This window comes from Rhinolophus sinicus, chromosome 14 (genome assembly GCF_057876585.1).
Source record: "Rhinolophus sinicus isolate RSI-liver-muscle chromosome 14, RSI-T2T, whole genome shotgun sequence".
In the NCBI taxonomy this organism is placed as follows: domain Eukaryota; kingdom Metazoa; phylum Chordata; class Mammalia; order Chiroptera; family Rhinolophidae; genus Rhinolophus; species Rhinolophus sinicus.
The window spans coordinates 21,887,538-21,903,602 of NC_142514.1; the positions used below are offsets into that span (position 1 = coordinate 21,887,538).

At 44.3% G+C, this 16,065-nt stretch overlaps 1 protein-coding gene and 1 long non-coding RNA gene across 3 annotated transcripts in view; one reads left to right on the forward strand and one right to left on the reverse strand.

The window, feature by feature from the left end:
* The window catches only part of LOC148755628 (uncharacterized), a 39,641-nt gene extending 25,231 nt beyond the window's left edge, over nucleotides 1-14,410 (reverse strand). Inside the window, exon 1 of the long non-coding RNA XR_016018600.1 lies at nucleotides 14,102-14,410. This is a non-coding gene — a long non-coding RNA (uncharacterized LOC148755628). The remainder of the gene's footprint in view (nucleotides 1-14,101) is intronic.
* Nucleotides 14,411-14,732: 322 nt separating this feature from the next.
* KHDRBS1 (KH RNA binding domain containing, signal transduction associated 1) overlaps nucleotides 14,733-16,065 on the forward strand; it is a 34,981-nt gene continuing 33,648 nt past the window's right edge. For both annotated transcript variants that reach the window (XR_016018602.1, XM_088790885.1), the window contains exon 1: nucleotides 14,733-15,383. Coding sequence is in view for 1 of the 2 variants with exons in the window: in XM_088790885.1 (XP_088647011.1) it covers nucleotides 15,002-15,383 (382 nt within the window). In the remaining variant the exon portion in view is untranslated. The remainder of the gene's footprint in view (nucleotides 15,384-16,065) is intronic.

The window sequence follows — 16,065 nt, forward strand, 5'->3', positions numbered from 1 at the left end:
GGCACACCTGCCTATGCCTTCACCTTATACCTGAGGGCAGAGTCGGTATCACCTACATACTGAAACTGAGGGTCTCTACGACTTTGATTAAATTTCGTTTTAAATCCTAGCTCCAGAAATCATATATATATACATATATACATACATATACATATATATATATATATATATATATATATATATATATATATATATATATATATATATATGACCTAGGGTTTCCCCTGGATAATCAGCAACCCCGAGGCAGCAGAAAGAAGACAGTAGCCCGGACCTGACTGATGGTCACACAGTCCCGACCTCTGGCAGCTGAAGATAACATCATGACCTAAGTTATGTTTCAGCTCCTGAGTCCCAAGGCGGAACAACCCCCTGGCTACTTTCCCATGAAAGCAGACTGAGGGACATGCTGGGACAGACCTCAGAACTGTCCTCAAGACCTGAAGAAATGATTTATTATCCTTACCTCACCTCCAACCAATCAGCTCCCAGGGTGACCTCGAACCCGTAACCCATGGTGTCTTGTGATTTTTGTCCTATATAACTGTAACCCACACGTCATCAGGGAGTCAGGTTTTTAGAGCATAAGCTCCCCATCTCCTTATTGGCCAGTTCAATATTAAACTATTTTGTCTTTCTACACTGCAAATTCCTGCTTGTGCATTTCTTTGGGCCAGTGCGTGCAGGCAGGCGGACTCAAGGGAAAACATTGGGGTCCCTAACAATACTCCTGGATGACACAGCACAGTGGCATAGTGGTTTGGAGTTGGATAGACTTGTGTTCAAATCCTAATGTGCACTTTCCCACTGGTTGTAAGGCCTTCGCAAGTGACCTAACCTCACCAAGTCTCACTTTCCTCATCTGAAAAATAGGGGTCATAATGGCCTCCTAGAGTTGTTGTGACGATGAAATGATAATGTATGCAAATGACTTTACCCAGTGTCTGGCACCATCTACATTCAATGAAAGGTAGAGATTATTATAGTTCCTGGCACCCTGCAGTCTAAACATCACATATGCAGCCCTGCTCATTTGCATAGCCAAAGAGTAATTTACATAGACTGTGATATTTTACTATAGGTATATCTGCTTTCAAAACAGCTCTCTTTTTCCAACTTTCCATTTTTATAAATGGCACCACTGTTCCAAGGCTGCCAGACTCAAACATTGGCAGCGTACTCGGCTTTTCTGGTCTTTCATGGGCCAAACCCCTTGGCACTTAACCATGGGCTGTCTCTAACTGTTCTGAGAATGTCTTAAGTCCCCATTGGGACTGTAAATGCTTTGGCAGCAGGAACTCTAACTTACACTGCCTTGATATCTATTACACTGGCATAGCGCAGGGACTCAATACATATTTGTTTTCTGACAAGATGCTATCAACAAATTAATTTATAGAAGCAGGTGTGAAGGAAGTACTACAACAATCTGAAACAAAGATAAAATATTCTGTGACTCTGTTTTATCCTTTCCCGTTTCTCTACTTCATGAATTTCTCCTACTCATTCTCTAAGGCCCAAATCAATATCCTCCTTAGGAGGTCTGCCATAAGCCTCATTTCCTTTCTTTCTTTTATTTATACTATACATTTAGTTGCATAGAGTTTTAACCAATTTCTGAAATTATAAATTGAAAAAATTAATATGAGACAGAAAGGTGTAAAGTGGTGATGAAGTTTTCCCATTCCCACTTCTCAAAGATAACAACTGGGAACATTTTGGTAAGCATCCCTCCAGATCGTTTACTGCCACATGGGGAATTAGCATCTTATACTAAGACAGAATATGAAAATAATCATTTTAAAACAATTGTGTTTCTCTTAGATTTTACATGCCATTTTCTGTGCCATGGGAGGAGGGGGATTAAAATAAATCCAAGTTGGCATATGAATGAGTAAATTTCAAATCCGTTCCATAGTGCTTTGACAACCCTATTACAGAGCAGTCTGTGTACACCTCTGCCTCCCGGCTGATTTGTATACAGGAACAGCAACTGACATTCATTTTGATATTCTTGACACCTAACTTACACATAGTAAGCACTCAATAAATGTTTAGTAAAGAATAACTTAACTTTCATCTCCCTTCCTTCTTAATAGGTTTTATGGGTTGATTTATTTTTTAATAATAAATGGACTTACTTTGAGAATTTTGCATCCCACCTTTAAATGACTGATCATCTATCAGTCAGAGTCGCAGCAGGAAACTGAACTAAACTCAAATGACTCAAGAAACTTTCAAGAAGAAACTATTCAAGAGTTGTGGGCACAGCTAAGGGAACCAAAATTGGAGGTTGAGGTGGCCAGAGGCTGGCAACAGTAGGAAGTTATGACCATGCTCGCTTGAAAGGCAAGGACTCCCTTTGTGGTCCTGTTCAGTTTCCTGAACCCAGTGAGACCCTGAGTCGTGGAAGAGGGGCTGCTGACAGGAGCTGTTGTCTTGGAAGGAAGCAGCCGCTGCCAGAAAATAAGAGAATGCAGCACAGAGCACGGGGAAGCCCCCAACTCTCTCTCCTTCTGCATGCCCATCTCTTGTCAGTGCCTTCCATTGGTGGAACCCAAGTGAACAATGAGCCCAGGTGATACAGTCCATGGAACTTAGCTTCCAGGGACACAGGGTAAACACAGAAAGAGAGTGGATGGGGGTGGGCAACAGAGGGGAGGCACAAAGTTCGTCAGTTATGTACCAACCACATCACAGCTAAGTGATGTCAGCTCAGTTATTCTTCCACCTGGAACCTAAATTGTAAAGTTAGCCACTACCAGTATTTTTCATGCCAGGTAGTAGAGCCTAGGGGCAAGTAGGGAAGTGGAAGAAAAGGAGAAATAGTCAATGAATATAAGATAGCCACAGTAGCTACAGACCGTGCCTCAGTAAGTGGTCATGAAGCTAAGCTGGTATTCATAGCTGCCTTCTTCCAGGGGAATTACATATTCCCCTTAATTCTGCCAGCACATTGGCGGGAGGGGAGTCTTTGCTTGGTGGGATGACCCAAACCTTCATTTCCACAGGATTCACTCCCTTAGTGGTCCTGTCTCTTTTATTGCTTTGCTATAGTTTTACATTGACGGTTATTGGGTATGAGAGTACTCAGGGGTGCCCTGGTAAATCCACTGGGCACACACATAGTTCTCTTCACCCCTTTTAGTATCAGCAACCTAATTTCCACTTGATAATCAGGACCGATCACCCTAGCCAATACTAAAAACCCCTTTTCTGCCATTGGCTCAATAGCATGAGGAACCCAGAATGACCAAGCGGAAGTCTCAGCTTCCAAGTTAAAGGAATAATTTAATGTCTGTATTCCTGGAGGAAACATTCCTCAGAAAATAAGACCTCCAAACCCACTGAACCCAAAATTGCAGGGAAAAAAGCAAATATTCGATGAGTGAGTTAAAAGGGTGGAAGGACCACTCCCACTTCCACCGTGGACCCTGGTATTTAGGCCACAGAGAAGATGGGATCATATGTATCACTAATTTCTTTAAAGCATATACCACATCCTTTGACATCACCTCAACTCTGCAGGTTGTTGTCTCCTAGATGGCATTCCCAGGAACCACCTGGCTGTGATTGACTCAGCTATTTCTATGCCATCCAGAATTTATCTTAAGGTGTTATATCTGAATTGGAAGTTTTTGTGGACGGTTTTATCATCTATGTAAAGGGTGTTTTGGTCATTTGAGACCACTTTGCATTCTCATCACCAAAACAAACAAAACCAAGAAAATAAAAAACACTCTTGTTCTATAATGATTTTTTAAGGTTCTGCAGGAGGACCACACCTAAGGTACTTGGCTTTTGCCATGCCTAATTATCACTCGTAGCTCAGCTCTCGTTGCCTCACTCCATCTAGTGGAGAATGTATCCACTATGCCTGTATCAGCCATTTTCACAGAGATGTTTAAGATTTCCTATTAAGAACTATTGCTAATGACAACCTGGTAATTCTGTGGCATTCATAAAGTGTGATATGCTCTGTAACACATCAACCAAGTGTCAAGTGGGCCCTGTGTCAAGAAAAAAACATAATAGCCCATAATGCATCCCAGTTCATATTTTGTTCTGATAATTTAGATTAAACTGAGGAGCGGTTTGGGATGAAAAGAAGAGTCTGCCTTGTTCAAAATTGTAGTAGAAACACACTTATTATAATAATCATTCTCGTATATTTAAATAAGTATTTCTTAGAGCATATCTCTATAACTATTAGTAGTTTAAAAGCCTGGACTTTGAAATCAGATAACACTGAACCCCAAATCTTAATTAACCATTTATGTGATCTGGGGAAAATTATTTAAATTTTCTGAATCTTGGCTTTTTCCTCTTTGTAAAGCAAGCATAACTATAGTCCTTTCTCCTAGACTTAAAGACTTACACAGAGCTTGTCATATACTAAGTCCTTTAAGACTGTTAGTAATTGTGATTTGTAGTATCTATTATAGATACTAAGCTCTAAGTACTAGACATTATCGATATTGGGCTCTAAGATGAAAAAAGATTTCAGAAGTTTCTATTTGTAGTAGGGAAAATTACCAAGAGGAAAAGACTCCAACTTTAGTTTCCTTTAGATTGTTTTTTCACAAGGTTGGATTATTCTCCCTCCCTCCTCCACCCCCTCCCCCAAAAAAGACATGATAAACTTTAAGAATGCAAGCACAATTGCTTAACATGAGCTTTATCATAACAACTTAATATTGAAACAGTCTGAGAACAAATTGATTCATTTAGTTCTACTATATGGTACAAAGAAATTCTGGTTTTATGGGTTATAAATGTTTTTTGTAACCATTGTATAATGGCATATAATATTATGCCATTGTATAACCACTGCATTCAGTACAATGATGCCCAATTTTGTAAAACTAAAGGCCAAAATTTACCAATTTATATAATGCTAGGGATTTATGGTTACTTCTTTGTCTTTATATCCCTAAATCAGTCACACTTATGGCAGAGTGCTTAAAAATTGGGGCTCTCAGCTCAGACTACCTGTGTTCAAATCCCTGGTAACCTTCAGCAAGTGATTTAACCTCCCTGTGCTTTTATTTTTTTGACTATAAAATAGGAATAGTATTTTCACAACAGTACCAGCCTCGTACAACTGTTGTGAAAATTAAATAAACTGAACACATGTAGATGCTGGCTATTATTATTTCTGTCACTCCAAGTCCTTAGTAAGTGATGCATTGTGGAGAGAAGTGGAAACAGCCTATCATATCAAAAAAGGTATCTGAAAGTCATACGTGCCTGGTGAGCTTGTCTCAGGAAAAAGTCTAATTGCACGGGTAATGAAACACTATCCAAAGAGATGCAGACCAACTGTGCTAATAAGGAATTCGTTTCATGCACAGCTACCCTAGAGGTTAGGGACAAACCTTAGGAGTCAGCTTACTGGAACGCAGAATCAAATGACTGGTCCCATCCTTTAATAAATTGGATTCTTCCCGAGTCAATAAAAAAGCTTAAAGTGGGCCCCAAGTCTCTTTACCACATGGTAGCCCTGGCTATGGCCTCACAGATGGTAGGATCCACGTAGTCTCAGGCAGGTTTTTTTTCATTACTCAGAGAGTAATGATTCTACCCGCCTCCTGTTCCTTTTCATCTAGTTAGGGTAGAACAGAGGTGTTCAACCAGCATGCTCTTTGTCAATACTGAGTATAATTATCAGGTTCAAAGCTACGGCTCCACAGATTATTATTAAGGCTGATTTGAGGGGATTAGGGAGAAAGCCAGTTGAGAGTTGGGCAGGCCCCTGAAACATGTCATTCTGCTGCTACAGAACCTTTGAATGACTTTCCTGTGCAAGCTTAATAAGCTTCTATTTTTTAAAAAATTAAGACTGATTTCTTTTTTCACAGGAAATACACCTCTAAGATCCAGCCATGCTGAACTACCTGTGGGTGCTCAAACTCACCAAGTTCTTGCTCCCCTCTAAGTCCTCCCAGTGCCAGGATGCCCTCTTCCAGCCCTTCACCTGGCTCGTTTCTGCAGTCCTTCACGTCCAGCTTAAACGACACCTCCTCCAGGAAGCATTACTGAACACCCCACCTACCCACCGAGATTGGTGACCCTTCCTCTGTACTCTCATAGCACCTTGTATTGTTCCCCTATTTCTAGAATTTACCACACTGACAAACAATGGCGAGCTTACTTGTCTGTGTTCCCTCCATGTCATCAGCAACCTGAGGACTGGAACCCACATCGTCTTCACCATTATATCGCTAGCATCTAGCACAGTTCCTGGCACACAGATGTGCAGAAAATATTTGTTGCATATTTACTGTAATAGTCTCCTAATTGGTCTCTGAGTTCTGTTCTTCCCCAAGTTCTACCCAACAGTCCTAGAAAACTCCTTACTGCAGCCTGCATGGCCATACAGGATTCTGATCTTCCCTACCTCACCCATCTCACGTCTGTAACTACCCCCTGTGCTCACTTTGTTCTCCAGCCATATAGCCTTTCATCTGTTCCTAGAATTCACTCAACAAGTTCCTGCCTCAGGGCCCCTGCTCCTTTTTTCCTCAGGAGTGCTCTTCCTCCAGCCCCTGCCATTGCTAGAGACCTTCCTGGACTATCCTACCTAAAGTATCCAACCCCACCTCTTCTCAGTCATTCTATCACAGTGTCGCGTTTTATTGTCTTTCTAAAACTTCTTTTACCCTGTTAGTTTACTTGGTGATTATCTGTCTCCCCTGTTTAGAAAGCAGTACAAATGCGGGGAGCCTGTTCATTTTGTTCACTACTTACTTCAACACCCACAATATTGCTTGGCATCTATGAGGTAGTGTTTAATAAATAGTTATTGAATGAATGAATCATGTATGCATGAATGAGATAAGTGCTGTTCTTGAAGTAATTGCTTTGGGTGGGCGTGTCTACCCTTGTTCTGACAGGGCCACCAGTGCTCAAAATATATTTTGGGATCTCATCTTTTAGAATTGACTTCAGGGTCACTTTAAAAATTACAAAAGAAAATAATCAGATTCACTAGTCTGTAGTCACACCTAATTTTTTACTCAAAGTCTTTCTCCCCAACGTGATGTCTACCTTATTCACTAACTTTGGTTCTGGATTATTTGTTTTCCAAAATTAAATTCACCCTCAAGAATAAAAATTTGCACCTTTGATAATAGTCTGAAGAAGGGACTTTAGGCTCCGAAGACAATTTGGAAAAAGGAATCCAAAGCCCTCTCATTTCAACGTGTAAGTTCTAGAGTGTTGTGTTGATTTAAAATGACTAGCTTATTTTACCATGATACCTTATACACTGGGACAACAGTGGTTCACCTGTGAATTTGTTTCTCATTTTAGTTATTTTTGAAATAGTTCCATTTTAGAGAATTCAATTTCTAGAAAAAAATCAAATGGTATTTAGATTGAAAGGCAACTTAGAGTCTAAACAATTTCCTTTCTTCTCTTCTAAAAAAAATCACTCCAACCCAATACTTCACTATTCTTCAAACATCTCACACATAATTGCCAGTTCTTCCTGTTCTTTCTTCTGATGAGAATGAATCTTCTCTGCTTCAATCGAAACCCTAACAACATTTTATTCTTCCTTCCAGGCTCAGCTCAAATGTTTGCCTTCCAGAACTTCCCTCAGATGTAAATCTCCTTCAGAATTAATTCCATCATCCTCTCATCTCCTAAACTACCTAGTATACGCTCTATGAGGGCAGAGGCCATGTCTGTCTTCTTATGACTGTGTCCTCGGCACCTAGCACAGTGTCTGGCAAAATATACTTGTTGAATGAAGGAGTGTTCCTCTATTGTGTTATCTAGCGCATATTATGTATTTCATTATTTAAATATCTTCTTCTCCCACAAGACGGTCAATTTCCACTACAATAAGGACCATGGTCTTATTCATCTTGACTCTCTCTGAGACATGGAGAGACCAAGGGTGAGCCCAGAAGAAGGTAGCATTTATCTTGCTAAAATTCCAGTTTCCATTCATTTACTCTCAGATCAGCCAGGATTGCAGCAGATTTCCTGTTTTCGTTTTACTTCTCTTCAGCTCAAACAAACTTCTAATGGTGGAAGAGGGGGGCCCTAGGTACTGAAGCTTATTCCCCTGCCCAGCCCCCCAAGCCTGGGCCCAACTGACTAAGTCTAGATGTAGTATTTCTTGGGCCTAGGTGTCTCCAACTTGAATGTGAACTCCCTTTTCTCCCTGGGTTCCTCTGGCTGCCACTGCCCTTCCCTAGCCGCTCCAATCTCTTCTCCCACCAGAATGATCTCTCTAGAACTGGGTCACTAACTCAGATGCTTACAGAGTCAGGCTGATAGCAAAAATGCCTGGGGAGTTAGAGGTGGTGCACTCTAAAGACGGAAGTTAATTATTACTTGGAGGAATACAAACGCAGGGTTCCTAGAACATCTGATGTTTCACGAAGAACTAGAAATCTAGAACTGTTTTTTAAATGTGAAATCTCCCAATGTTTAAGTACTGGCAATTATTTCAATTTTTTTATAATTAGGCAGGCCAATTAAAACAAATACATAGGCCCAAAATGGCCTCTGCACCCTTGGTTTCCTTTTCTGCTCTAATGACTACAGCATCTTGCTACTCTCCATGGGCATTCAATTTCCTTACTTAAGGGTCAAGACACAAACTACTTTTTGGGCCTCATCTCCTGCCATTTTGCCATGCACCCACCCCCAATCTAGGTCATGATTTGTCATTCCAGGGAGCCATGCCAAGTTTTATAATGGTTTAACATGTCTGCATGTGCCGTTCCCATTTCTATTCATTGAACCAACACATCTTCATTGATCAACCAATCCAGGCATTGCACTGGGTGCTACGAACATAACCTCAAACACCACAGGCAAAGTTCTTCCCCTCATTCAAATGGCGGAGGTGGATGTTACTCAAATAATAACACAAAGAAGCAAATTTAAAATGTAATAGGTGTTAGGAATAAGCCTTGAGAGCATGTAACAATGAGAGCTAAGCTGACCTGTCCTGGAGATCTGGGAAGGCTTCCCTGAGGAAGAGACATTTTCATATACTGTGTCTGAAGGAAGTGGAGGAATTATAGTATCTAAGGAAAACAGGCAGAGGGGCAGGCAGGGGCTGGGTTGGGGTGAGGGAGAAATGCCTAGAGTTTCAGGCAAAGGAGTCAGAAAGTGTGCAGTCTGGAGGAGGCAGGAATCGGCTTATTTGAGGAATTGAAAAAGGCCAGGATTGCTACGCACAGGAACTAAGGAGGAGAACGGCATGAGAAGAGGCGGGAAAGCCAGGCAGGGCTGGCCATGTGGGCAGGGCTCAGTCAGACATGATAAATGTTCTGGTCTTTATCCTAAGGGCAAAGGAAGTCCCTGAAAAGGTTTAACAAGGTGTGTGTGTGTGTGTGTAAGAAAGACAGATGGAGACAGACATGATCAGATTTGCATTCTGAAAATATTATACTGGCTTCTGGGTGGAAAATAGAGAAAGGGTACAGAAGCAGAAGTAGGGGACCAGTTCAGGGACGGCAGAAGTTCAGGTGAGGCATTATAGCACCTCAGCTGGAGACAGAGAAACATGGACGAGATCTGCAATATTTATGAAGTAAACAGCAATAGGAGTTAGGTATGGATTGTGCATGGTGGGGTGGGGTGGTGAGGCAATGGACAGGATGACTCCCTGATTTCCAACCAGGCAATTAGTTGGGGGTACTGCTCCTAAGACAGGGGACACCGAAGGAAGAGCAAGTCAACGGTAAAGGCAACAGGGAGAATGAATTTCATTATTCTGCAGATATTTATTTGATCAACATACATGTATCCAATGCCTGCTCTGTTCCAGCCTCTCTATGCACAAAGACAGAAAGAGTTCCTGCCCACAAGCCACTCACCTTCTGGTTGGGAGGACAGGCAGAAAAGAAAATTATTATTATTATTATCCAAATATCATGCAGGCTTACCTTCCTGTGGATTCAAAAACAAAAAACAAAAAAAACACATGAAACTAATCATCCTGAGTTTCTATTGTTGCCCCTGCAAAATCCCCTTCAAGTATTTTTGGGACACTTCTAGGGACAAAGCAGTGGGGTGAAGGCACTGGGCACACCAGCCCTGCTCCAATCCCTTCTGTCCCTGCCCATGGCTCCTACCAAAGGGTGGGAATGCTAAGAGCAGCTCGGGACTAGAGTGCAGCAAGCAAGGAGAATGGCCCTGAAGGTGAATGCCTCCTTGTTTTGCTGGCCCTGATGCTCTCAAGGTGCTGGAACAGGCCTGGGTCCTAACAGAGGAACTTCTCCCAAGCCCCGAGCTACGTAAGTCATCTGGGCCCTGAAGCAGCACTGCTAGTGGCTGCGGTTTGAGTTCCACTGGGGACATGCTGAGTTGGAGGGTCTTCTAAGACATCCAAATAGAGCGGTCAGGGATGCACTTGGCTATCTGGATTTGGAACTCGGAAGATTGGGCTACAGATTTAAATTCCAGAGCCATGAACCTATTAGAGGAGGGAATATTAGGGGACAAAGCTCTGCTGAACTTCCAATATTTAAATGCCCTGCCCCTGTACCCCATTTAACTACTTTCCAAATTCAGGTCAGCAGTTGGTCCGCCTCTCCTTCCTGTGTATTCCCACAGCAATTTGTATAGTGCTTGATTATAAAACTTTTCACACTACTGCATGGTCACTCTTGGTTTATGTATTTGTCTCCTTCATTAAACAATGAGCTCCTTGAGGGCATAGATTCTTATTCAATGTTCAGTCCCATGCCATTTCAGCTATCATATTGGTGAAGACTAAAAAGATGGGAAGACAGTACCCAGAATTGATTGAGGAGGTGGGAAAAGAAGATGCTACCTACCCTGCTGCTTGGCGTAGTCTTTTTGTGCCATTTCTATTATCCTATATTGATATTATGCACAAAGATGTTCTGTGCAGTGATGCTCATTGCAGTACGGCTTGCAATACGGAAAAGCTGGAATCAATCTATATTTATATCAGACGGGAACTGGTTAAAAGTGCTCAATGTAATACTACACGACCATGAGGGAAAAAAAAGAAATAAACTTATATACTGACAAGGAAAGGTAGCCAGAATACTTTATTTAAAAACAAGTCAAGATTTTGTAGGGTATCCGATGGACACGTGTCCCATTTGGGAGACCACCTCAGGGATGATGTAGATGCCTGATCACTGCACTGTACACCTGAAGCTGAATAATAATGAATGCCAACTACAATTTTATATATATATATATATATATATATATATATATATATATATATATATATATATATGTATGTATATACTTACAGGAAGCGGAGTACAGCATTAAGAATAGAGACAGTGGAAATGTAATGGCTCAGTGCGATGTCAGAGGGATAGTGGATGGGGGGAGGGGGGTTCACACAGTGTGAGGGATATAAAAGATAAACGTCTAAGTATTACTTTGTCTTGTGCACCTGAAACTAATAAATAAATAAATAAAAATAAAAACAAGTCAAAAACGGTTGGTATAGAATGCTGCAGTTTGTGTTTAGAACAAAAAAAGACAGACTTGCCGGTAACCACAAGATGGTCATGGGGGTTTGAAAATTAATTTGGGGAACGTACAGAGGGATAGTGGATGGGGGGAGGGTGGTTCACACAGTGTGAGGGATATAAATGATAAACGTCTAAGTTTTGCTTTGTCTTGTGCACCTGAAACTAATAAATAAATAAAAAAAGACAGACTTGCATATAGATGTGTTAAAACGTCTGGCAACCTACACAAGCAACCACTGAATAGTGGGTATCTTTAAGGAAGGGCAGTCAAGTGAATGTGCAAGATTTTGGGGGGACTTTTACTTTTCACTTTCTGCCTTTATTATGGTTGGATTTTTCGTAATGCTAGAAGTATATATTTCTATACCTAAAAAATATTAGAAAAGCACTTTAAAATGTTGAATCTTGGTCTCCCTATCTACTTCTCCACCCTCCATATATTTGGCACCAGGTAGGTGTTTAAGATTGAACAGAGGAGCTACATTCTTGGAAGAGAAACTCTCCTGCCCAGGGCTGGAGCCCTTCCTCTCCTGGGAACGGGCTGTGAAGCAGGGGAGGTAGGGAGGGCCTGCAGATCCCCCATCTGTGGGGATCACACAGGTCAGGCAAACCTCCATTTTTTTCAGCCCATCAGTTAGGAACTCACATGAAAGTCTGCAATAAGGTACTCAATAAATGTGTAGTAATAACAATGGCCTCTATCGCTTATCAATTACCTACTAATTGCCAGACCCTGTGCTGAGTACTTTACAGACGCTCCCTCCTTTAATCCTAACAGCCCTGAGGTGGCTATTCTGACCCGTTTTACAGAAGAGAAAGGGAGAGGCTGAGAAAGGTTAAGTGCTCGATCATTCAGCAGGTAAGAGGAAGAGCCAGCTTTGCCCTAACTCCATCTGAATCACTATGCTCTCAATTGCTCCTGCACCGTATGCCATAGTAACTGGACTATGTGAGGAAATAGGGTATAAGAAACTTAGTCTTTTTGGAACCTCCCTGCTCCAGAACAAAGTATAGTTACAGCCTGTGAAAACAAGAGATTAGAGAGCAGGCCTTGCAAATCCACAGCCAACGTGAGCACCCAAAACTCTTCATTAGGCACTAAATAACATAATAGTTATTATTACTTCTGCTTATAAGCCCTACTATCGGGAGGTTTACACTGATATTTGTTAATGTTCACAATTCTGCAAGGTAGATGTCATTACCTCCATTTTATAGAGAAGGAAACTAAAGCTCAGAGAGATTGTGGTTTTCCCAATGGCACACAGCTAAACAAGGCAACGCTAGATTTGAAATCGTCCGCCTCACTCCAAAGTCAGTCTTTTCTCAAGGCCATATTGTTAATACCTTCAGGAGAACTCAGAGAGCATACCATGGTCCACAGAAAATGAACTGCAGACCTCTAGGCTTTCAGGACAGGAATTACTCTTCCCAATTCCTAGGGAAGGGTTCCTCGACCATTCCCCCCATCCGTCCCCCCACAATGGAAAGCTGTTGCACCATGTACTTGGTAATAAGTACGCTGTGGGCACACAATCATCTTTTTAGAAATTACCTTTTGTGTATCTCATCATGAAGAAGAGCTCAAAGCTCCCATTCAACCCCACCCTCAGAGAAAGTAAGATTTGGCAGCCATCCGGTAAGAATGTTGATTCAGTCTAGAAACCCACAGATACCACTACCCAGCTCCTTCTCAGACACTTCCTTATCAAAGTTTTATTAGCCTCAGCTCAAGGTACCTCCTCCATCTGGGCGTCTCATTACAGAACAAGGACACTTCAGCCATTTGTAACACCATCACCCAAGCAGAATTTTCAAGGACAGCAGCAGAAATGAGTTGCAAGGGAGCTATAAATCCTCCTTGCCCCCTTTCCCTCCTCCATGCATTTGATGTCTCACCCCACTATTTCTTCACAGTTCACAACTCGATTACTCCCATTCCTTAAATGCATCTCTGACATTCTCATCTCTGCTCATTTGTTCACGCTTCCCTTTGCCTGGAACTTATTCTCCTCTGGCCAAAATCTGTCTTGTGCTTTGAACTCCAATCGTACTTAATATTCACTTCTCTTGGCACTTGTCACATTCCTTTTCATTACAATTATTTAAAACATTCTTTTTTCCTCCTACCTGAATATAAACTACCTTTGTGACCTCAAAGTAAAGTACTGCATCTGACACCAGAAATATATCTATATATGTGATAATTTATGAAGATATTTGCGTTTTGTTCTCATTTCTGTGGGTGGTTTCTCTCCCCCCTCACAAGGTTGCCAGGCCTTAATGTTCTCTTGTTGAAGGCTTCTAAGTTTCAGATCCCAAAATCAACAGTTTCCAGGTACCCAGAAGATAATTTCCAGAAATGCTCCTGAAAAGCGTTGGCTTATTCTGGGAAACTGATCCAAAAGGAAAAGGGATGAGAGTGCTTAGAAAGGGAGAAGCAAATATCTGTGAAAGGAAGGAAAGGTTAGAGAAGGCACCAGAATGAGGAGAAAGCGATGGCAGACTGTCCACTATACACCTTGGCCTTGAGAGCAGTGGTAAGGATCTCTTTGAACAGGTCTGGAAGAATCGAGTGTGAAGGGCCCAAAAAGAGGCAGGAGGCTTACCACTCACATCAGTAGAAGGAGCCACCCTAATGATGCAACCATCATGGGTTATAGACCTGGCCTCTAGCCCACTTTTTGCGGAAGAATCTTAGTTCAAGTCCTCCAACAGCCTTCAGTCTTCCCACTGCCGAGTCCTTCCTCAATTTTTCCCTCCAAGCTTTCCTTTCTCATCTGCACCCTGAATCCCTGCGTCAGACTCTCCCTTAGTCGTTCCCTCTTCACCCCAGCCTCCCCTCTGCCCTGTCTCTTCCTCCTCTCTTCCCAGGCCCAGCCAGCCTCAATTTTCTCCTCTAACCCACGCCACCCGCAACCGCGCGTCTCTCACGCCGGTCTCCTTTTATTCCCCTACTTCAATAACCCCTCCCACCTCATTGAGCACAGCCCCCCTCTACTGCTGAGCCGTTAGAGGGGGCGTGGCCCCGCAAGTAACAGGTCTCCCGCCCCACACTCCGCGGGTCCGCGCGCAGACAAAGACATTCCACAGCCCCCGCCCCCACCGCGCACTCGGCCCGAAGGGGGAGGAGACACGTGGCCCGCTAGCGCCCAGTCACGTGGTAGAGAAAACGAATGCTGCCCGCCGCCACCCGCGCAAGCGCACAAGGCTTTGGCCTGGCGGGCTCTGAGGGAAAAGAGGAGCAGGGAGGCGACATCTTCGGGTTCCTCTGCGGTGCGCAGGCGCCGTGGCGCGACTGGGGACTTTGTTCTTCGCGGAGAGACCCAAGGGCGGTGCCGGAGACTGGCTGCGCACGCGCGACGTCTCATTTCCGGTGCTCTTTCGCTGGGTCGCTCGGGTCGGCTTCGGTCGCCGTCGCTCCTGCTCTCCTGCCCCCGCCAACCGCCACTCGGGCCTCTGCCGCTGCCGCGTCGCTTCCTCGATCCTTCGATCGCACATCCTCCCCAATGCAGCGCCGGGACGACCCCGCCGCGCGCATGAGCCGGTCCTCGGGCCGCAGCGGCTCCATGGACCCCTCCGGTGCCCACCCTTCAGTACGTCAGGCGCCGTCTCGGCAGCCGCCGCTGCCTCATCGGTCCCGGGGAGGCGGAGGGGGGTCCCGGGGGACCGCCCGGGCCTCGCCCGCCACGCAGCCGCCACCGCTGCTGCCACCCTCGGCCACGGGTCCCGACACGACAGTGGGCGGTCCGGCTCCGACCCCGCTGCTGCCCCCCTCAGCCACTGCCTCCGTTAAAATGGAGCCGGAGAACAAGTACCTGCCCGAACTCATGGCCGAGAAGGACTCGCTCGACCCGTCCTTCACTCACGCCATGCAATTGCTGACGGCAGGTAAGCGGGCCTCCCGAGTCCTTCTGGGTCGCCCCGCCACCCGGGAGCATGGGTGGCATCGGCTTTGTTCTTCTCTCTTCCCGCCCCCTCGGGACCAAGGCAGTCATGAACTCCCCTTCTCGTTTCCTCATTCTCATCTTCGGTAGTCTGGATTCCACATTCCCATCCCGGCCCTGGGTGCGAGGGAGAACGTCTAGGCTGCAGTGGAGGCCCGAAAGGCACTTGGCGATCTCTGAGTGCAAAGATGTTGATGGGTAGTGCTGCGCTCCCGCCCCCTTTCTGATCCCCCTCCCACCTCTTGCAGCTGCCCCGCGCTCCGAGTGCTTGGATTCTTCCAGAAATGAACCTTTATGTCCCCCTGCCCCCAAAGGGAAAGCTTTTTCGACTGCGGGTGGCGGTAGGCGCCTCAACTGAGGGTGTAGGAGGTGAAGACAGCCTGAGCGGGGGGGTGGGGGGGACGTGGGACGGCGGGCGGAGGTGAGATGGGGTGAGGCTGGAGTGCCCTGTCCAGCGCGCCGCGGTTGCTAGGGCCGGGTCAGACTTAGCGGTAACTGGAGCTTAAGTTGCTCCGAGGTAGGAGCAACCGGTGGGAATCGACGCTTGAGGTTATCCGAATCATATTTCCGACTTAGGCACCTAAAATAATAATTGCTGCAGAGCTGGAAGGTCGGACGGACCCTCT